This window comes from Harpia harpyja, chromosome 6 (genome assembly GCF_026419915.1).
Source record: "Harpia harpyja isolate bHarHar1 chromosome 6, bHarHar1 primary haplotype, whole genome shotgun sequence".
NCBI lineage: Eukaryota > Metazoa > Chordata > Aves > Accipitriformes > Accipitridae > Harpia > Harpia harpyja.
Genome location: NC_068945.1, coordinates 20,790,424 through 20,807,681, shown reverse-complemented (window position 1 = coordinate 20,807,681; position 17,258 = coordinate 20,790,424). Strand labels below are relative to the sequence as shown.

General features: G+C 45.5%; 1 protein-coding gene across 2 annotated transcripts in view; it reads left to right on the top strand.

Annotated features, from left to right (window-relative positions):
* Positions 1–17,258, top strand: part of WEE2 (WEE2 oocyte meiosis inhibiting kinase) — a 20,605-nt gene extending 3,347 nt beyond the window's left edge. Inside the window, exons 2-12 of one of the 2 annotated variants that reach the window (XM_052788807.1) lie at positions 2,861–3,232; positions 6,379–6,578; positions 7,467–7,515; positions 10,035–10,207; positions 10,861–10,982; positions 12,280–12,426; positions 13,241–13,342; positions 13,670–13,755; positions 14,656–14,826; positions 14,913–15,055; positions 15,957–17,258. In XM_052788807.1, coding sequence (XP_052644767.1) covers positions 2,900–3,232; positions 6,379–6,578; positions 7,467–7,515; positions 10,035–10,207; positions 10,861–10,982; positions 12,280–12,426; positions 13,241–13,342; positions 13,670–13,755; positions 14,656–14,826; positions 14,913–15,055; positions 15,957–16,113 — 1,683 coding nt within the window. In that variant the 5' untranslated portion in view covers positions 2,861–2,899 and the 3' untranslated portion in view covers positions 16,114–17,258. Of the gene's footprint in view, positions 1–2,857; positions 3,233–6,378; positions 6,579–7,466; positions 7,516–10,034; positions 10,208–10,860; positions 10,983–12,279; positions 12,427–13,240; positions 13,343–13,669; positions 13,756–14,655; positions 14,827–14,912; positions 15,056–15,956 lie in introns of both variants that reach the window. The other variant, XM_052788808.1, reaches the window with a different exon arrangement.

Below are 17,258 nucleotides of genomic sequence, written 5' to 3'. Positions count from 1 at the left end.
ATATTTTGTTACTGTATAAAGAAAAGCCAGATTCTGCAAATACTTGGCCACATGCTTCACTTTAACCATATAGATAGTGCCAAGCTTCATTTTGATGAATATTTTTTTGCCTGTCAGTGATGCTAAAGTGACAGCTCGTTTCTCTCCTCTCCCTCATCCCCACAGTGGTGCTGGCATTAATGTCAGTCTGTCCCCCAGCAATCCAGGCAGGGAAAACAAATCCCAAATAAAAATTCCTCCATGACCCGCATGGGCTATTTGTGGTGTAGAGCCGTTCCTGGTCCCCTTTGCTGTGTGGTTGCACCAGTGTCACCCTACCACAAAGGAGGGGACGCAGCGGGGAGAGCAGCCAGTGACGGGGAGCAGAGGCTGCCAGCGCTGGCTCTGAGATAGGTGAAATGTCATCACCCTCCGAGCTCTCGGCTTTTGGTGAAAAAGCCCTCGTGGGACAAGAGACCTCGTGGCACCAGAGCTATTTACACTGCTTTGGCCAGCAATCTGAGCCTGCTGAGGGCACACTGCTTGTTGGATATGTGCAAAAACCAAAGGCCACATTTTCTAATTTATTATTTCACCAAAATTTAAAAGACCTAGGCCAGGAGAGAGTATGACCCTTTTAGGGGGAAAAAGTCTCCTTCAAAGGAAAATGAACACATTTTCCCTCCAACTGAGGGCTAAGAAAATTGTCGTCAGGTCTTTGAGTAACCCTCCAGAAAAAATATGAAATGAAAATGTGGTGGCTTTTAGTTAGAAGGTGCAAGATGAACAAGTTGGGCCTTCTTTACAGAGCAAGTCCAACTTTTCTCCATTACATATCACATTCCTCCTTAGAAAAACGGATACTGCTTATAAACCCTGAGGAAAAAAAAAAAAGTGTTTCAGATGGGTTTGAAGACTGTGATCTGAAGGAGTTTCATTGCTGGGTTATTAATCAAAATGTAGTTATGGGGGTTAAAAGCATTATTTCTTCAGATTTAAAATAAAATATTCCTATCCAAGGCTCCAAGTACCAAACATCTGATTAATACAGTCAGATCACAGCAGTACTAAAGTAGTCCTGTCATAGGATCTCAGCTGGCCAGATGCTGCAGAGACAGCTTTTCATAGCAAAAAGCAGCCAGTGCTGGCACTCCTGGGCTTTTGGACCTCACTCAAGGTAAGTAAGGCTCAGGGACACACAGCAGCTGCGTTGCAGGGGAAGGGGGTCTGCACAGCAGCAACAGGCTCTGTGCCTGGAAGAAACGCTACAACTTCTGCTCCAGATGCAGCAGTAAAACCAATACTGAGTTCCTGGCATGTCCTCCTAATACAGCTTAGGTGGCCTGGATCAAATGAATTGCTAGTCATGGTCTTAACAGGCAGCTTCAGAGACCCATATGGCCATACTTTTCATTCAAAGACCAGGTTAGGAGGACTGAGTGACCTCAGATCGACATGCCCCTTTATTTCCTGGTGGGAATTCCCCTTGACACGTGCACGGGAAAGCACACATTGGTCTGACAAACCCCCATCTCCTCTGGGCTGCTGCCACGTCCAATTTCTGCGTGTTCTTCTAGCGTCTCCTTCTAGCGTCTCCTCGATGCTAAGAAAAAAGTTGCCATAACCTCATTCCCAGTTAGTTAAAGCTCACTCTGGTCCCTCTTTGAAATGCAGGCTCACAAAGGCACAGAAAGATCCCTGGTTTTTACAGAAAGGTGCAGCAAGAGGAGATATTGACCCACTCCCGGCGAGCTGCAGAGGAACCCTACCTGCGGGGCTGCCTTCACCGAGGCAGCCAGCTTCTCCCTCCTCTCCCTTGAAACCTCAAGCTGGGAACCCATACAAAGACCGCTGTATGGTCCCTAACTCTCTCCTGAAGTCTAGCACATTATAAATTAGGCTGCTAACCTCTCCATGCAGGCTGCAACGCTTGTCCAAGCTAACACACGTCTAAATGCAAGAAGTGAAATTCAGACTTAAAAGAAGGAAGCACAGGGCACCATCACCACAAGCCTAATCACTTATACAAGTAAAGCCCACAAAGACTGTATCTCTGATGGGATTAGCATGGAGCAGACTGGCTGTCAGCAAACATCACCTCCCCGTAGGCCCTGAGAAGCTGGAGGAGGGAAGAGCGTGCAGAAGCAAGGAGATGACTCAGATGGAGCCCTTGCTCCCTGCAAAGCTGGTTGCAGGCACAGCAAATCCACATCCACAGCAAAATCCCTCAGCCACCAGCTTTCCTAGGCACAGGCAACTGTGCACAGGTGTTGCCAAGCTCCAGATGTTTCCCATTAGCAATGGCCCAGTTGTGTGGGGTGGTTATAAATGTGCCAGAGCAGAAGGGCTGTCTGTAGGCTATTGGGTAACTGCTTGGGGCATCCTCTGCTTTTATGGCTGTATGTAGCATAGGTTCTTTTTCCCTGGTTGAGGAATTTGAGGTAGAAAAGGATGAGGGGAGGGCTGGTGGGTGTTGCTCTTTAGGATTTGATTGCTCTGTTTCTATGTGTGATGGCAGCAGGGGATGAAGTACTGGTGAGTGGGGAAGTTGCCTTGGAGGCTTACTGGGAAAGGCAGTGACTTCTGAATTGTATCTATCTGACTTGCACCAACAAGGTGAAAAGCAGACTCTCTTGTTGTTACATGAACACTAACTGAATGGATTTCTCTTTGCTAATTCTGGGGCAGTCTTCCTTAACCAATGCTGTCAAATGACATCTATGAGTGATCAAGGGTTCTCTGTATATGGGATCAGGGTGGGGGAGTGCATGTGGTGAGTAGAACTAATGCCTTTCATAAGGCAAGGAAGAGGAGGGTTAACGTGCTTGTGTAAATAATGCTATCTTCCTCTCCCTCTGCCCATCTGCCCCTAACAAAGCAGGCCAATATCAGCTATACCTCTTCTGTTTCATATGGTGAAATGGATGACTGGGACAACAGCGAGGAATTTGTTCAGCGACTGGATTTTTCCAGTTGTGGTGAAGAGAGTGAAGACAGAAGTGTAAGTGAGGAGGACATCCTGAGCTCAAGCCCCCCCAGGAGCTGCGAGTTCCAGAAGTATCAAGGGAGCAGTCCTCTGCCAGCAACCCCTCAGAGAGAGTTCAGTGAGATTTTCCTGAGCAGGACAAAAGCCTTGATGAGTCCTACCCTCAAGCCTTCCCCGGCCATGAGCAAGAGCCAGGGTAATGCCGAGACACCACTGCACATCACCTGGAAAAAGCTGCAGCTGTGTGACACCCCGCACACTCCCAAGGTAATGGCATGTATCAACTCCGTGTCTGAGCAGACAAGGTCTGCAGCATCGCTGGGGCATCAATGCATGGGTAGTGAGGGGATTTGTTGCTAGCCCTGGGGAAAGCATTTTTTCAATGTTACTGTTGTTAGCCTTCTACTCTTCCCTTAGAAACCTGGACCACCAGCTCCTTAGCTTACAGAAGGGTTATTCTGTGGGTGTGAATAGAAACCTGTGTGGGGGAGCAAGTGTCTTGACTCTTTCCAAGCTGTTGTTAAAACAAATTACTTGGCATTGGGTCAGTCTGACTTAAAAAAAGCCCAAGCAACTATGTGCCTTGGCTGCCCACGTGCCACTCACACTCTGCTTCAGGGAGTGGACATCTGTAGCATCTCTGTAGGAAGTGTGCACTGTGCTCCCAGAGGGATAAATGCATCTCTCTTCAAGGAGCTCGCCATTCCAGGGGGACCTTGGAGACAGGCAGCTGCCCTGACTGCTCTGTTCAGCACATTTTTGAATGCAAGTGGGTTTTCCCTTGAAAGAGAAAGGTGGAAATGGCATTGTGGCTGGGGTATGCTTTGTCTGGCAAGTCTGGATGGCCTCCAATCAGCTTGTTGTCTGGTGATGCTGATTCTCTTTTTGTGCTGTTCAGTGAATTTGGAGAAAACAGGACTTTATTCTCAGGGTAGCAATCCTCTGTGGAAGGGGTCACAAATAAATGTGTGCTTGTGGAGGAAGGTTAGCCTGTATTCCTCTATGTCACTGTCCTAAAATATAACTTACCTACTGAGTTAGTTTCTTGGGAGAATGATCCCAGCCCCTATCTTCTGTGAAGCTTCTTGTATAGAATATAATACAGCTGCTTTTTGTCTTCTGTAAGCACAAGTGGAGACTTGGTGCTAGTTTCTCTGTTCCTAGGTAACTTCTGTTGTGTGCACTGGCTTCTAGCATTCAAGACTTGCAATGAAATATAGCTCTTTCAGCCCTCTCTCAATATTCCTGCTCTACTGATAGACTGCTCCTTTGCTTAAGTGGTGCACAGAAGATCAGTCCTTTTAGTACTTCTGAGCTAGGGTTTGACTTCTGTCCCTCTCCAGAAACCTGATTATGTGGAGACAAGGATGATCCTATGGCCACCTATGACCAACTTTGTGGCCATATTTACTGAGGAATGGCCTGCCGCTCCCCAGGGGATAGCGGCTCTAAATGGCATCACTCCAAGAATTTCCTGTAATGACCCTTTATAAGAAATCTCCCTGAATCTCACCTGAAAATATGTGAGAGGTCTAGAATCTCTTCCAGACCTGATGGGTTATTGCTAGTGCAGGGTGCTTTCAGTGCGTACTCTTGTGTAGATAACATGTTGGCTGGATGCTTTAAGACACACTGCCTGTGGTTTGTCACCTTGTAGCCCATGAGCAGCAATTGCACTAGATCAACTTTTCTTTTCCTTTGCTGTCTTCTGGGAGAAAGGTCTTGGTTTCCAAGCATGCCACAAAAGGCGGGCTCTAAAGGGCCTAAATCTGCTTATAAATGAGGCTGTGAGCACTGATCTTGGAACACTTGAAGGTGAGAGAAAAGGTAAGAGAGCAGAGCCACATCTAACTGCAGACAGATGAGCACTGGAGCCCCAGTTAGGATGCACAGCAGAGGAGGCAGATGATTGCGTTTTGTAGACTTACCCAGTCCTGGAACAGATTGCTAGAGCTAGTTATGATAGCTGCCTTACACTGTATGGCAGCAGCTAATTTCAGATGATGTTACAGGAGACAAGTCTGCTTGATTATGAAATAGAGCCCTAGCAGAGCAGATGGGAATTGCATGGATACAACAGCAGGCTGCAGTTGTATTTTAGATCCCTTTCGTGAGTTGTGGCTAGATTAGAACATAGCCACAATTCTACAGAGCTTCTAGGCTGCTGGGTAAATTGGGCTTGGACATATACTGCTTTTAATACATCCATATGCAGAACTTTTTCCATCCAAGAATAAGGAGATGCAGACCAGAGCCTGAGAAAGTGATCAAAAAGCACTTTCAGGGTCATAGTAAACCAGTAGCTGAACTTCAAAGTATGATATAGAAATAGGGATGTCCAAAAGTAGCTATATCCATGAGTGCAGCATTAGTTAGGTGGACGCAAGATACTGCATGCAGCTCTAGGGTTTTTATCTTCAAAAGCTTTCAGTGAGAAGGGAGGGACTCCAGATATGATCCTGGAGCCACATCTCGTCTTACTCTTGAGAGTGTACTGTTGGATCAAAAAGATATAGAAATATTTTGATCTTCATGACAGGGAGAGTTCTGGGTTCTTGAAGGGCTTTTAACTAGAAGAGAGAGGTATGTTAAAAACCCCTTTAGACCTTACACCACTCTCTTGAAGCTGAAACAAGTCAAAACCAAACTTGTACTTCAAAAAGCTGATCGTTAATAAAAGGGTCAAATCACGGAAAGTAAGTAGATATTTCTGTGTTCAGATCAAGACTGAGTGCTTCTCTGAAGTTATGCTTTACTCAGCCTAAGGTTTTGGAGTAGTAGGTGAAACCCAATGGCCTGTCATCTGTGGGAAGCTGAACTATAGAAGATCCAGAGGTTCCTTCTGAACTTAAATTTCTGAAACTCTGGTTTTTCTTCTTGAGGAGAACTGTTTTCTGGTCACTTTGCCAGTAGCCATATAAGAATATTTCTACCAACTTCCCCTTTACTAATGCTGCTTATTGCTGGGGAACCAAAAGAAAGCTTGGGTGATGTTCTATCTCATGTTCTGACAACCCTGCCCTGACCAACTGATGCAACAGTCCATGCTTGACAGAACTGAGTCTTCCATGTTCATGCAACATATGATGCAATTTCTGTGTCTCTGTAGGTGGAAAAGATGAGCAGCTGACTCCTCTTGAGGACTGTGCTTGCCAAAATGGCTCCGCAGGCCTCACCTAAGTGAGCAGGGAATAGAGTCTGAAAGGGCTTAGTGAAGAATATAGTATTTTGTGGAAGGAGAAGAAAACTCTCAGGACTAAATTAGGGATGCAGGGTTTTAATGATTCAGCTGTCCTGAGGAAGGGAGCTGAGTTGTCCTTGATTTGCAGGAGAGCAGAGACTTTATTCTGACATAGCAGCAACAAAAACATTTTGCTGGTTTATCTGCTACTTTTTTTTTTTCCTCAATACAGAGCCTGTTATCGAAGACAGCTTTTCCTTCGTCTGGGACAAAGGTCCCACCCAAAGGCTTCCGACATCTGAGATTTACTCCTGGTGATGACTCGGATGACTCTGCCCAAGCTTCTCATGTCAACATTAATCCCTTTACACCAGAGTCATATCGACAAATGCTCTTTCTTCCTAATGGCAAGCGGAAGACCAGAGAAGAGCTGTAAGTGAACTACTTTTAAATAACAGGCTGGAAGGAGACTGTTTGAAGGAGATAAGTAATGATGGAGACATTTAGTACCTGGACTTATTTGCTAACAATGAATCATTCACTTTCGTATTATTCATTGGTACAGAGCAAACATTAGCAGACATATGAATTTAATAGAAATATAAATAAAATCAATCATTTCCTTTGTTCAGAAATGTAAGTGGAGGGTCAACAGCTAACCTCAATGCTATGGCTGTAGGAGAAAACTGTACCTCTTTCTTTCTCAACCATGGGTAGAGTGGAGCTTGATTCAGTTATGCACGTACCCACAACTCGGAGGAAATGACGTGCATCTTTGCATGTAATACAGATTTTAAGATGGGTGCAGGCTACTGCTGACCTGCAAAAGTTCCGGATCTGGTCTGGGTTAACCAAGACACAAACTTAGTCAAATACCTGTGCACTACAGTGACGTTCAACTTCTTTCACAGCCCCAACTGTAACAGATGCTCAGCTGGGTATCCCCCTTGAAAGCACAGTGGGGCAGTTCTGTCCTTCACTAGGAGCTTGTTGTGCAAGGTCATGTCCCATGTAGCTTCACTAGTAATAAGATGGCCAGGAGAATGATGCCCCTCAACGATGCTACTCTGTCCTGTGGACAGTACTGAAGTTGGTATGTGGAGGCTTTCCAAATGGAAACAAAGACTTCCTAGCCTGGAGCTACAGTCTTTAAGGCCTTAACTAGAAACTTGTTGTGTATTAACACTCTACAAAATACATCTTTAATTAAGCTATGAAGCAGGGTTTGGAGATTCTTTTGAAAAATGTTTTCATTTCAAATCTCAGTTGGATTGCTGTACTGAAATGATACATCCAGACTTTCCTAAACTTCTGTTATAGGAGTGATTCTGACGCAAGAAACTGGATAAAACAGGAGATACCTACAAAGGTGAGTGTCTGTATATCCCCCCCCCCCCCCCCCCCCCCCCCCCCCCCGAGAGGATAAGATGCTTGTAAAGATTTGGTGCTTGATGAAATTTATTCTGCTATTGGAGTGTAGATCATGGCATCATGACAGAGGATGAATACCTATGACAGAATAATTCCAAGCTGAATGTTGTATGTTAACATTTGTTTGAGGAAAAACTCAGAAATTATTCCTATCTGTAAAGGAAACTTGTACTAAAGCAGATCTGAAACTTTGACAAGTAATCCTAAAACTCACTGATTTTGGTCAGGAGGTCTTTCTAGGAAATGTAGTATAATTTGGGTTCCTCAGGGGGAACTGTATTGCTATATTATTGAGTTGGTGTAAATAGTGACTGTACCTTTGTGGTTTGAAAAAGCAGGTGTATTGCTGTTCCCACGAATCAGTGTACTGAGCATCTTTGGATGTGAATGGAACATGGCTTCTATATTGCAAATAATATATGAACCTGCACTGCAAAAACACAAAGACTGAGCTGAAGGGCTCCGATGACAATAAACACTGAGGGCAGAGTTTCAGTTGCAGTAGTCACAATGGCAAACTTCTGAAGCAAGGCAGCAAATTTTGTACTCTCCTTCAGTAGGAAAATGTCCAGCTGGGGGGTGTCTGTGTGTCTTGGGGTCCAAGGGAAGGTCCCACCACAGCTTACGTAGCTGCAGGACAGCAAACGCTGTCCTAAACTCAAACCCAAGTTCTCTTGCTGTTGCCGATGTCTGTGCTTTGGCAAACCTCAGTGGTGGGGTGTGTTGGCCTGCTGCATGGGGCAGGGTGCGAGGTCTCATGTCCCCGCAGCTGCACTGGCAGAACTGGGCAGCTGGTGTGGGAACCCGTGTCTGGTAGCCGCCTTCCTTCTTCCTGGTTTTATCTGGGGGGAAGCTACTCCTCCAGCTGGCTTCTGGAAAGCAAGCCAAGCCTGAATTAAATATCTGCATTCAGATGAGGTAAAAATCTCAATTTTCCTGAGCAGCCCCTGGAAGGAAGTATCTTGTCTCGTGCAAGTAGGTAGAATTGTTCATTGTAATTGTGACATAATTAGGCTTACTGGAAGAGTAATGGTACCCTCTAGCCGAGGAGACTGGTATTGCAGAAAAACTGGTCTCCACGGAAAAACTACAGCTGCAGAGTAAATCTGCTAACAAGTAACATCCGGGGCTACCACAATTATTGTTTTCCTTAGAAGAAAGTGTTAAATAACTTGTGACTTACTGAAATATTATTCTGCTCGAGTGCTGATTAGATTATGTAATATAGATATAAAATTGTGTACTAGGAGGTATCTTTATTCCCTGAGCTTTTTAAGGTACTGTAAAATAGAGCTGCCTTATGAAATACCACCTGTTGTGAAGGGCTGCTGTTTCATATAGGCCACATCTTACTGGCTGTGACTTACCCCCACCCTTTAAGGTCATACACTATATACTATAGCATTCACAGCAGAGGTTTCTGTGGAAACCACTGTGCAACATGAGCCACTGTCCCTGTAAGGGATGCAGGAGGATGAAGAAAAATCATGCAGTCAACTCTCTTGTTGTTCACTTCATGCTCCACTGCTTATCTGTTCTTTACTTAACTCCCCTGCCAGTAAGCATCACTCTACAAGCAGTACCAGCAGCTCCTATTTCCCTAGTGACCATTACTGTAGCAATAATGCTGTTCTGGCTGTTCTGCAGGCTTTCAACCCATTGTGAAAAAGTGGCTCCTGGTGAGAAATCACTGGCAGTACAAACAGATACACTGAGACCTGCTAATCTGCTGTTATTCAACAGCTGGTGCTTCAAACCTGGTGAGAGCCTGAACTGATGCAGAATGTCCTTGCTGCAGGCAACCTTAGCTGCCAGAGTAAAGCAGCTCTTACACAGCTGGGACCACATTAAGCCAACACACCAAGCTTCTCTCCTGAGCACAAAATAGGCAATAGCTCTTATTTAAACACAAGTTCAGTATATAAGCCTGGCTAATTCAGAGGTACTGGGCTTCTACCTACCAAGGAAGGTCTTCTCGAGTCTGCAGTAGCTGGGCCAAAGATAAGTGTTTTGTTGCTATTGCTGTTCATCCCTGACTTGACTACATCAGCCATCGGTCTAGTAACTGGGCAGGGCTACTGAAAGAAGAGATGTGATGGTAGTAACCCAAGGAGGCTTAGGCACATACAGCCAACTAGACTACAGTTCTCCTTAGCTGCAATTTTTATGGCTAGGAAGTCATGATTTAAAACAAAACAAAAAAAACCTTGGCCAAACCAGGCCAAAATGGCCTTTTGTTAGATGGTCAGAAAAAATGCAACACACCTAAGGGAAGGCAGCATTTCAAGAAGAACTGGCAGTACACCTGCACGCATGTCTGAATGAACATCCAGAATGGGAGAGGGAAAAACATGGGTGCTCTGAGAGTAAGTGCTACACAGCTCTAAAAACATGATGGATGTTATTATCTAAGTCTTTCAACTCATACTTGACTTTGCTGTTTTTGTGACCCTGTAGAGATATCCTCTGAAAGAGAGCAATATGGTTTCCCGCTACAAGAAGGAGTTCCTGGAACTAGAAAAAATTGGTGTGGGGGAATTTGGCTCTGTCTACAAGTGCATCAAACGCCTTGATGGATGTGTTTATGCCATCAAACGTTCCAAAAGGCCTCTGGCAGGATCCTCGGATGAGTGAGTGTGCTAGCTAGAAACTGCCAGTTGAAATGATGGGCATGTTCTTGGGAGGTGTGATGGGGAAGGAGGGAGTGTGGATATAAAGGTGTCTGAGGGGTGGCATGAGCAAAAACTGGCTGCTGTTGCACTCCCAAGTAACAGCTGGGAGAGTGGGGGAAGTTACCACTTTAGGACTATCAGATACATCTGAGAAAGGGAAGAAGCCACATGCATTGCAAAGTGAGATGACAGCTTACCTGAACTCCTTGGGTCCATGCAGTCAGTCTCTTTAAAATAATAACTGTCTAATAGTTCATTTGTGGTGTGTCCCTGCCCTGCTGTATGGCCTGCACTGCTCATATCTGTATTGACCAGCTAGTGTTGTCCTGCATGCTAAAGCAAAGCCTTTGAAGCTGCCTTTGCCTCTTTAACAAAAGACTTGCTTAGTGATTTTTTTTTTTTTTTTGACAGCTGCTCAGCACATTTGAGCAAGGGCAGGTTTTGCTTCAGCAGCTGTGAGAATCAGTCTGTCTGCCAAAGCCCCAAAGAAAGGCCTAAACACCTCTGCTTTCCCTTTCTCAAGCCAGGGTGCAAACCAGGGCTCCTCTCATGGTTCCAAGCAGGACCCTGGCACCCTGCCACCACTGCTTTTTCTGTGTGCGCTTCTCTAGGCAGCTGGCACTGCGCGAGGTTTATGCTCATGCTGTCCTTGGACACCACCCCCATGTTGTGCGCTACTACTCGGCGTGGGCGGAGGATGACCACATGATTATCCAGAATGAATACTGCAATGGTAAGAGCTGTGACGTTGTTAAAGGCTGAGATCTTGGGATGGGTGCAGTTACCTTCTTTTGTACTTAAATATGGGACATTTTGGCTTACAACGAAGCAAACTTCACTGGGGCTACAGTTCTGTGGATAATCTAGTAAGGGCTTATAATATTTAGACAAAGCTCTGAATGGTGCCAATGTATTACCAGTAGTCAATACCCTGTAATTTGTGGAATTTTAAAACTGTTCCTCTGCTTTGGCTGGCCTGGAAAAGTATTCCCCATGCTGATGCTTAGAGCTGTGTCTGGGACTGCCCAGGTAAAACCCGATATGAGTGAATCAAGAGCAGCTAACTTCAGTGCCATGTATCTTGGAAACAAACCCTTCTTAATGAAGGGGAGTAATGATTTGGGGAGTGGCTACCTGGTTGAGATGAAGGCACCTTGCATCTTGGCTAGAAGAAAGGGCTCAACAGCTGCAGAGGAACAGAGCTAAATAATGAGGTAAACTGTAAATGGGGTGCTGCAGGCAGGGTGGTACACTCTTACTTGAATTTGCCCTTGGCCACACCACTGTTTGGGAGACTTTGGAAAAGACACCTCTGGCTACCAGAGTTGCTGAAGGCAAATATGTAGCCCTCATCTTTCAATTGTTCCTGCAGTCTTGGGCCTCAATGATGAGTGTTGATAGCTATTTGGAGTAATGACTTCAAATCTGGTGGAGGTAACCGTGAGATGTGGTGATCATTGCTGCAGCATTGACGCATTTCTTGCGTTCTAGTGGATGAACATCTGAGACTAAAGTAGAAGTGGTGAAAAACAGGCTGATGGAGAGAGAGGCCATGGTATTTGCTAGTCCTGTAATAGCTGGAGTGCCTTAATGGAGACCCACAAAACTCTGTTTCTGTGTCAAATGTTACATTCTTTGATCAAAAATCTGCTAGTGGGAGCTTAATTTCCTGGGTCCAATATTCATATACCTGCTTTCTGCCTGTAAGCATGGCAAAAGTAATTAATTATTCTACTGTTCACTTGCAGCAGCAGCAGCATGGCCACCAGGTCAGCCCTTCTGGTGCTGTAAGTAGAACTGCAGTTGCTCAGTCTTTGGCAAGCAGGAGGCAGGGTGCTCTGAGGCAATGGAAAGGCTGAAGCCAAATGGTGATGTCCAGATCTGATCACTAGAGCATATATAGCTGGTCTGGTTGGGGTTTGTCACTAGCAAGCCTGCAAGTGCTCGGCGCAATAATTTCTACTAAGCTATTTCAAACGTGCTGCTCCGTAAAATCTTTGCCGGGTCTCGGACTGACTGTTTTCACCTAGGTGGGAGTCTCCAAGACATGCTGTTGGAAAATGCAAAGCTTGGCCAGTATTTCCCAGAAGCAGAGCTGAAAGAAATATTGTTGCAAGTCTCCATGGGGCTAAAATACATCCACAACTCTGGCCTTGTGCACCTGGATATCAAACCTAGTACGTATAGTGCTCTCTTCCTCTGTCGAGGGTCCTTCAAGTGACCCTCCAGGGGTAGGACCTGTGATAGGTCCTACTGACTGGACCTATTACATTTCTTCAAAGGAAAGAGGATCTTGCCCTAAAAGGTGAATGTCTTGGGGTTGTTTTTTGGTTTTTGTTTTTTTTTTTTTTTTTTAGTCTTGCCACTGCTGCTGCTCTAAACCTGAGCCTTCTCTGATAGTTGGCAGCATTTTACTTTTGTCTCATGATCTTCATAATCCTGGCTCATAGGAATCGCTTTCCTACTGGTGGAGCAAGTAGGGCTGCTAACGTAGATGGGGACTTCCTTATTTACTGCTGTTTTGTTGCACAACACTTGACCTTTGAATATGAGAGCTGGAGTGAGAAGTGAATATTTATTGTACCTACCCTGAGGGATTAAGTTCCTGCAAAAAATAGTAATGAGCTTTCCTCTCTGCAGCTGAAGATGGGCACCTCCAGGGCAATGCTCCCCCCCCAGACACATAGTTATCTCCTTATAGTGGCGCTCTTCTTTCCTGCTGAAATCATGCTTCTAGCTTGGGAAGCAGAGGGAGGGGCAGAAAAGTTGATTACACTGGGATATTATATGCACAAGATACAACTGTCTTCTGTCAGCTGTATTGCTGAATATGTGAGTTGGGCAGAAGGCAGACTAATGGGGGGGAAGCATGTGCAGAATTTCTCTGGCTGCAAAGCTTAGCTAGCTTGACAGGTGGGATTTCTACAAAGTTGTTGGGCTGCTGCAGTCTGGCTTCTGATACCACACTTGCTAAACTTCACTGTCTTTCAGGTAATATCTTCATCTGTCACAAGCTGGCAGTTGTGTGCCCTGCTGGGCAGGAAGAGAGTGACAGTGAAGATGAATTATCTTCTGGTGTGGTATATAAGATCGGTAGGTTTTAGCCCACTTTACAACTAGCTTAAGATTAGGGCTGCTCATTACTGCTTGATATTGCTTTGTCCTGCTGGCTGAAGAGACTTGCATACAAAACTGATGGCATAGCCCTGAATGCCTCTGCTACTTACCAGAAGTAATTCCGCTAAGGAGACAAGTCCTAGAAAACTCCTGTGCTTCTTTCCAAGCCCAGATTTCTGAGAAGGAGCAAGCTTGCTCTCTTAATTAGTATTTCCTGATTGCTGTGTTGGTGCCTATAAAATGCAGGCTTTTATTAATGGGGGAGATCAGTTTGCTCCATTAGTTGCTCATTCTTTGTCTCAGGTGACCTTGGCCATGTGACATCAATAACAAACCCCCAGGTGGAGGAAGGAGACAGACGTTTTTTGGCCAATGAGATTTTGCAAGAGGTACAGCTACTGGCGGGGCAGTGGGGAGAACAGGGTGGTGAGCAAGTGGGGAGAGATCAACTACACTGAAATCATTAGTCTGGCATATTCTTTGCCTTATCTCCTCTTTCTTGTGTCTGGTCTGGCTGTGAAATCAGTGAAGTTAACACTTCATTAAAAATAGTCTATGTATGGGTCTTGTCATGTTAAATATTTATTATACTTCATAAGTAACTTTGTCATTGGATTATTGCAACTGTTCTACCTGTGAGGGATGAGGGGACAAAACCTTTATCAGTTTGGAGACATTTCATTTACACACCCAGCTGAAATTAAACTGCTGGATGTGATTACTGAGGAATATATGCACCCAGACAAATGCCTGGTACAACAAGCACTGATCAGGGAGTGTGGAGAGGTGGGAGGCACAACACACCTCTTAAACTGGCTGCAGTTTTGTCACTCTGGCCAGTGAACAAAAAGGGAATCGATATGTAACAACCAGCTTGGGTATGTTCATCAACTCGGTTATTTAAGTGACAGTATCTTTCTGTGCTGCAAGTGGATTTAGGAACTGTTGGGTCAATATATCACATGCAGTCTTTAGTTTGAGTTGGCAATGGCTAGCTTATTGCCCTGTGGTGAATGCTGGAGGCACTTGTTAGGCTGTCCTCTGGATTTGCTGTGATGATCCTAATGTGGGCTGCAAGCTCCTCATGACTGGGTGAAAGCTAATGTGCTGTTAGTTACCAATACTACCTATCACTGGTTTTATCCGAAAAAGGAGAAAACAGCTAACTGGGATGGTGAAGGGGGTGTCATAAATATACTTGTTCAGCTGTTTCTTTCTGAGCTGGTATCCCAACCCGCCTTTGTTCAGTATAGCAAGATATTCCCTAACTGTTTATCTTCTTTCTGCAGCAATACTACTGTTTGCCGAAAGCAGACATCTTTGCCCTGGCACTCACAGTAGCTCTAGCAGCCGGTGCGGCACCGCTGCCTCACAACGGGGCCATGTGGCACAACATCCGCAAAGGCAATATCCCACCAATCCCCCAGAAGCTTCCTCACTGCTTTCTTGAACTCCTCAAGGTAAGGAAGTAATCTTGACAGGATGGGGGCTTTTCCAGTTGGCATCTGACAGAGTGTGTTAAACCTTGAACTCCTTTGCCTTCTAGCTCATGATCCATCCTGACCCAGTGGAAAGACCTTCTGCCACAGCTCTTACAAAGCATCCAGTTCTCCGTCCTTCATGTGGAAAAGCTGTGCAGCTCCAGAAGCAGCTAAAAGTGGAGAAGTGCAAGACTGCCATGCTGGAAAGGTAGGGGTGGCTTTGGCATGAAGGGGAGAAGATATGGGCACCACAAGTGCTGGTCACCAGGCTTGAATGTAGGGTGGTAGTGTTGGGAGACACAAAGTGCAGAAATACCCAGTCAGCTCCTGTGCCTGGAGCTTGGGACTTGCAGTGCCTAAGCAGCTGTGGTTCACTTCTGGCTTTGAGGAGCTGGCTAAATTAGAGTAGCCAACTTGCATGCTTACTGCAACCACTGGTGATGGAAAATAATAATACAATATGGAGCTAGTGGGCAGATGAGGAATTGATACTGCACTGAGATAGTGGTCTAGCACAGAAAGAAGATAAATATCAGGTGGTGGCAGACATCCTCTTTCCCCTTGGTCCCTCTCGCTGCTGTTGGCTGTAATGTTTTGAGGTTTTGGGATCTAGGAACTGCCTCACCACCCCTCTTAGTGCAATAGTCTGCTGGGGAAAAGGTTTTCCATGTAGACAGGAGAGCATATGCTCTGGGAGAGCAGCAAGCATCAGGGGGGAAAAAAGGCAATGGAAAAGAAGCATGTGCCTTTATTAGGTATTTGTGCTGCACAAGATGGCACTGATCTAAGTTCCACCTTTCACAAATATCTGAAACAATGGGAGAAAAATTGAGCTAGGGACTCTTCATACTGGTGCCAGTGTGTTGCTGACGTGATGCATAGCTTTCTTTTGGTAAACCTTCAAAGCTGATCTGTTCTGAAGTCTAGAGATACCTACAGTAAGCTTCATGTCACCCTCTGGGGTGACAAGTCACCACTCTCCAGCAATGCTGGGGTAGTGCAGTAACCCTCTTGTGCAAGATTGTTCATAGCGTTCTTCTGTAGCTGATGGGGATTCATGCATGATGTGGTTTTCTTCCTCTCCTCTTCCTTCCATCTCCCCCCTGCAGGGAACTTAAAGCAGCCCGCCTTGCCCAGACCCTCATGAAGAACCAGCCCTTAGGAAGTGCCAAGTTGCAAGAGTCTGAAACATCTTCTAAGCAGAACAGCAAGCGCTTGGTGGGAGGGAAGAGCTGTCGCTCATTTAGCTTTACTTTGGGTTACTGAACTTCTGTGTTGTCCAAAAAGCTCTGGCTGCTGAATGGCCCTGTGAAAGCAGAGGGCGTGCACACGCCAATGCCCCATGTTAGCTCTCCCTGTCACGGTTTTTGGTTCCCTCATTAGTTATGGTGAGATGTTGGCTGATGGAAGAATGACTATCTGACAAGTGTCAGATCATGGGATTTAAGATTATTGTTCTCAGTCTTTTACCTGTTTAATTTCTTGTGTAACTGGTCTTGGTCTAGACTCAGAATAGCTTTGCCATACAAGGGAAAGGTTGGCATTTCCTCGCTTCGCTCTTTGTCTAGTTGGGCCCTGTTATTGATGATGTTTTTATGGACTTAATGCTCTGGCCACCTGTGTATCTTTAGAGGGGAGATAGTGGCTGTACATGGAGACAGCATCTACAGCTGGGTCCTCCTAGAAGTGAGGAGATGGAGACTATGGTAGACAGTTTTAACTACACATCAGGAGACAGACTGGTTATGTAGCAGTCCTGGTGGACTTGGGATGCAACTGGAGTGGCATTTCACTGAGGGGGGGACAAAGAATAAAAGGAAACACTTTGAGTTAAGGGGGCCTTACTTGTGGAAGTTGAAGGAAAACTTCCCCTCCCTTAACTTCCAGTGACAAGCATGGTATCATGTAACTGACATGGTTAAGCTCTTGCAGACTAGTCCCCGATGCCTGACTTGTTCTATGTTAATGATCGGCAAGGACTCCTTGCTTAAAGTGGGGGGAATAACTGCGGTGTGCTGGCAGGTGGGTCTGTGTACCCGGTTCCCTTCCACTACCTTACACGTGGTACAACCGCCTGCCTGCAGACTGCAGCCTGTCAGCAACGGTGAGGGAAATCATATGGAGGGGCTTCTCAGGCCTTGTCAGCTCTCTGGAGTTGCCCGTGTAAAGTGTGTATGTATTTTTAATATTCGTTAAATCTCAACCCCCTGCTTAACGTAACTTTCTGAGTCCTTGCCGGCTGCGTGTCTCGCTGTGGTAGCTGGAGTGCTGTTAGGCGGGAGAGCGTGGAGTTGGTAACTCAGTTATTTTCGGATTTTACTGAAGCTTGTTCTCAGGTGTTGGACAGTGCTGGCTTTTTAAACTGTTAGATCCTACCCTTTAAGAAGCGAAACGTGCAATAAAGATTTTAA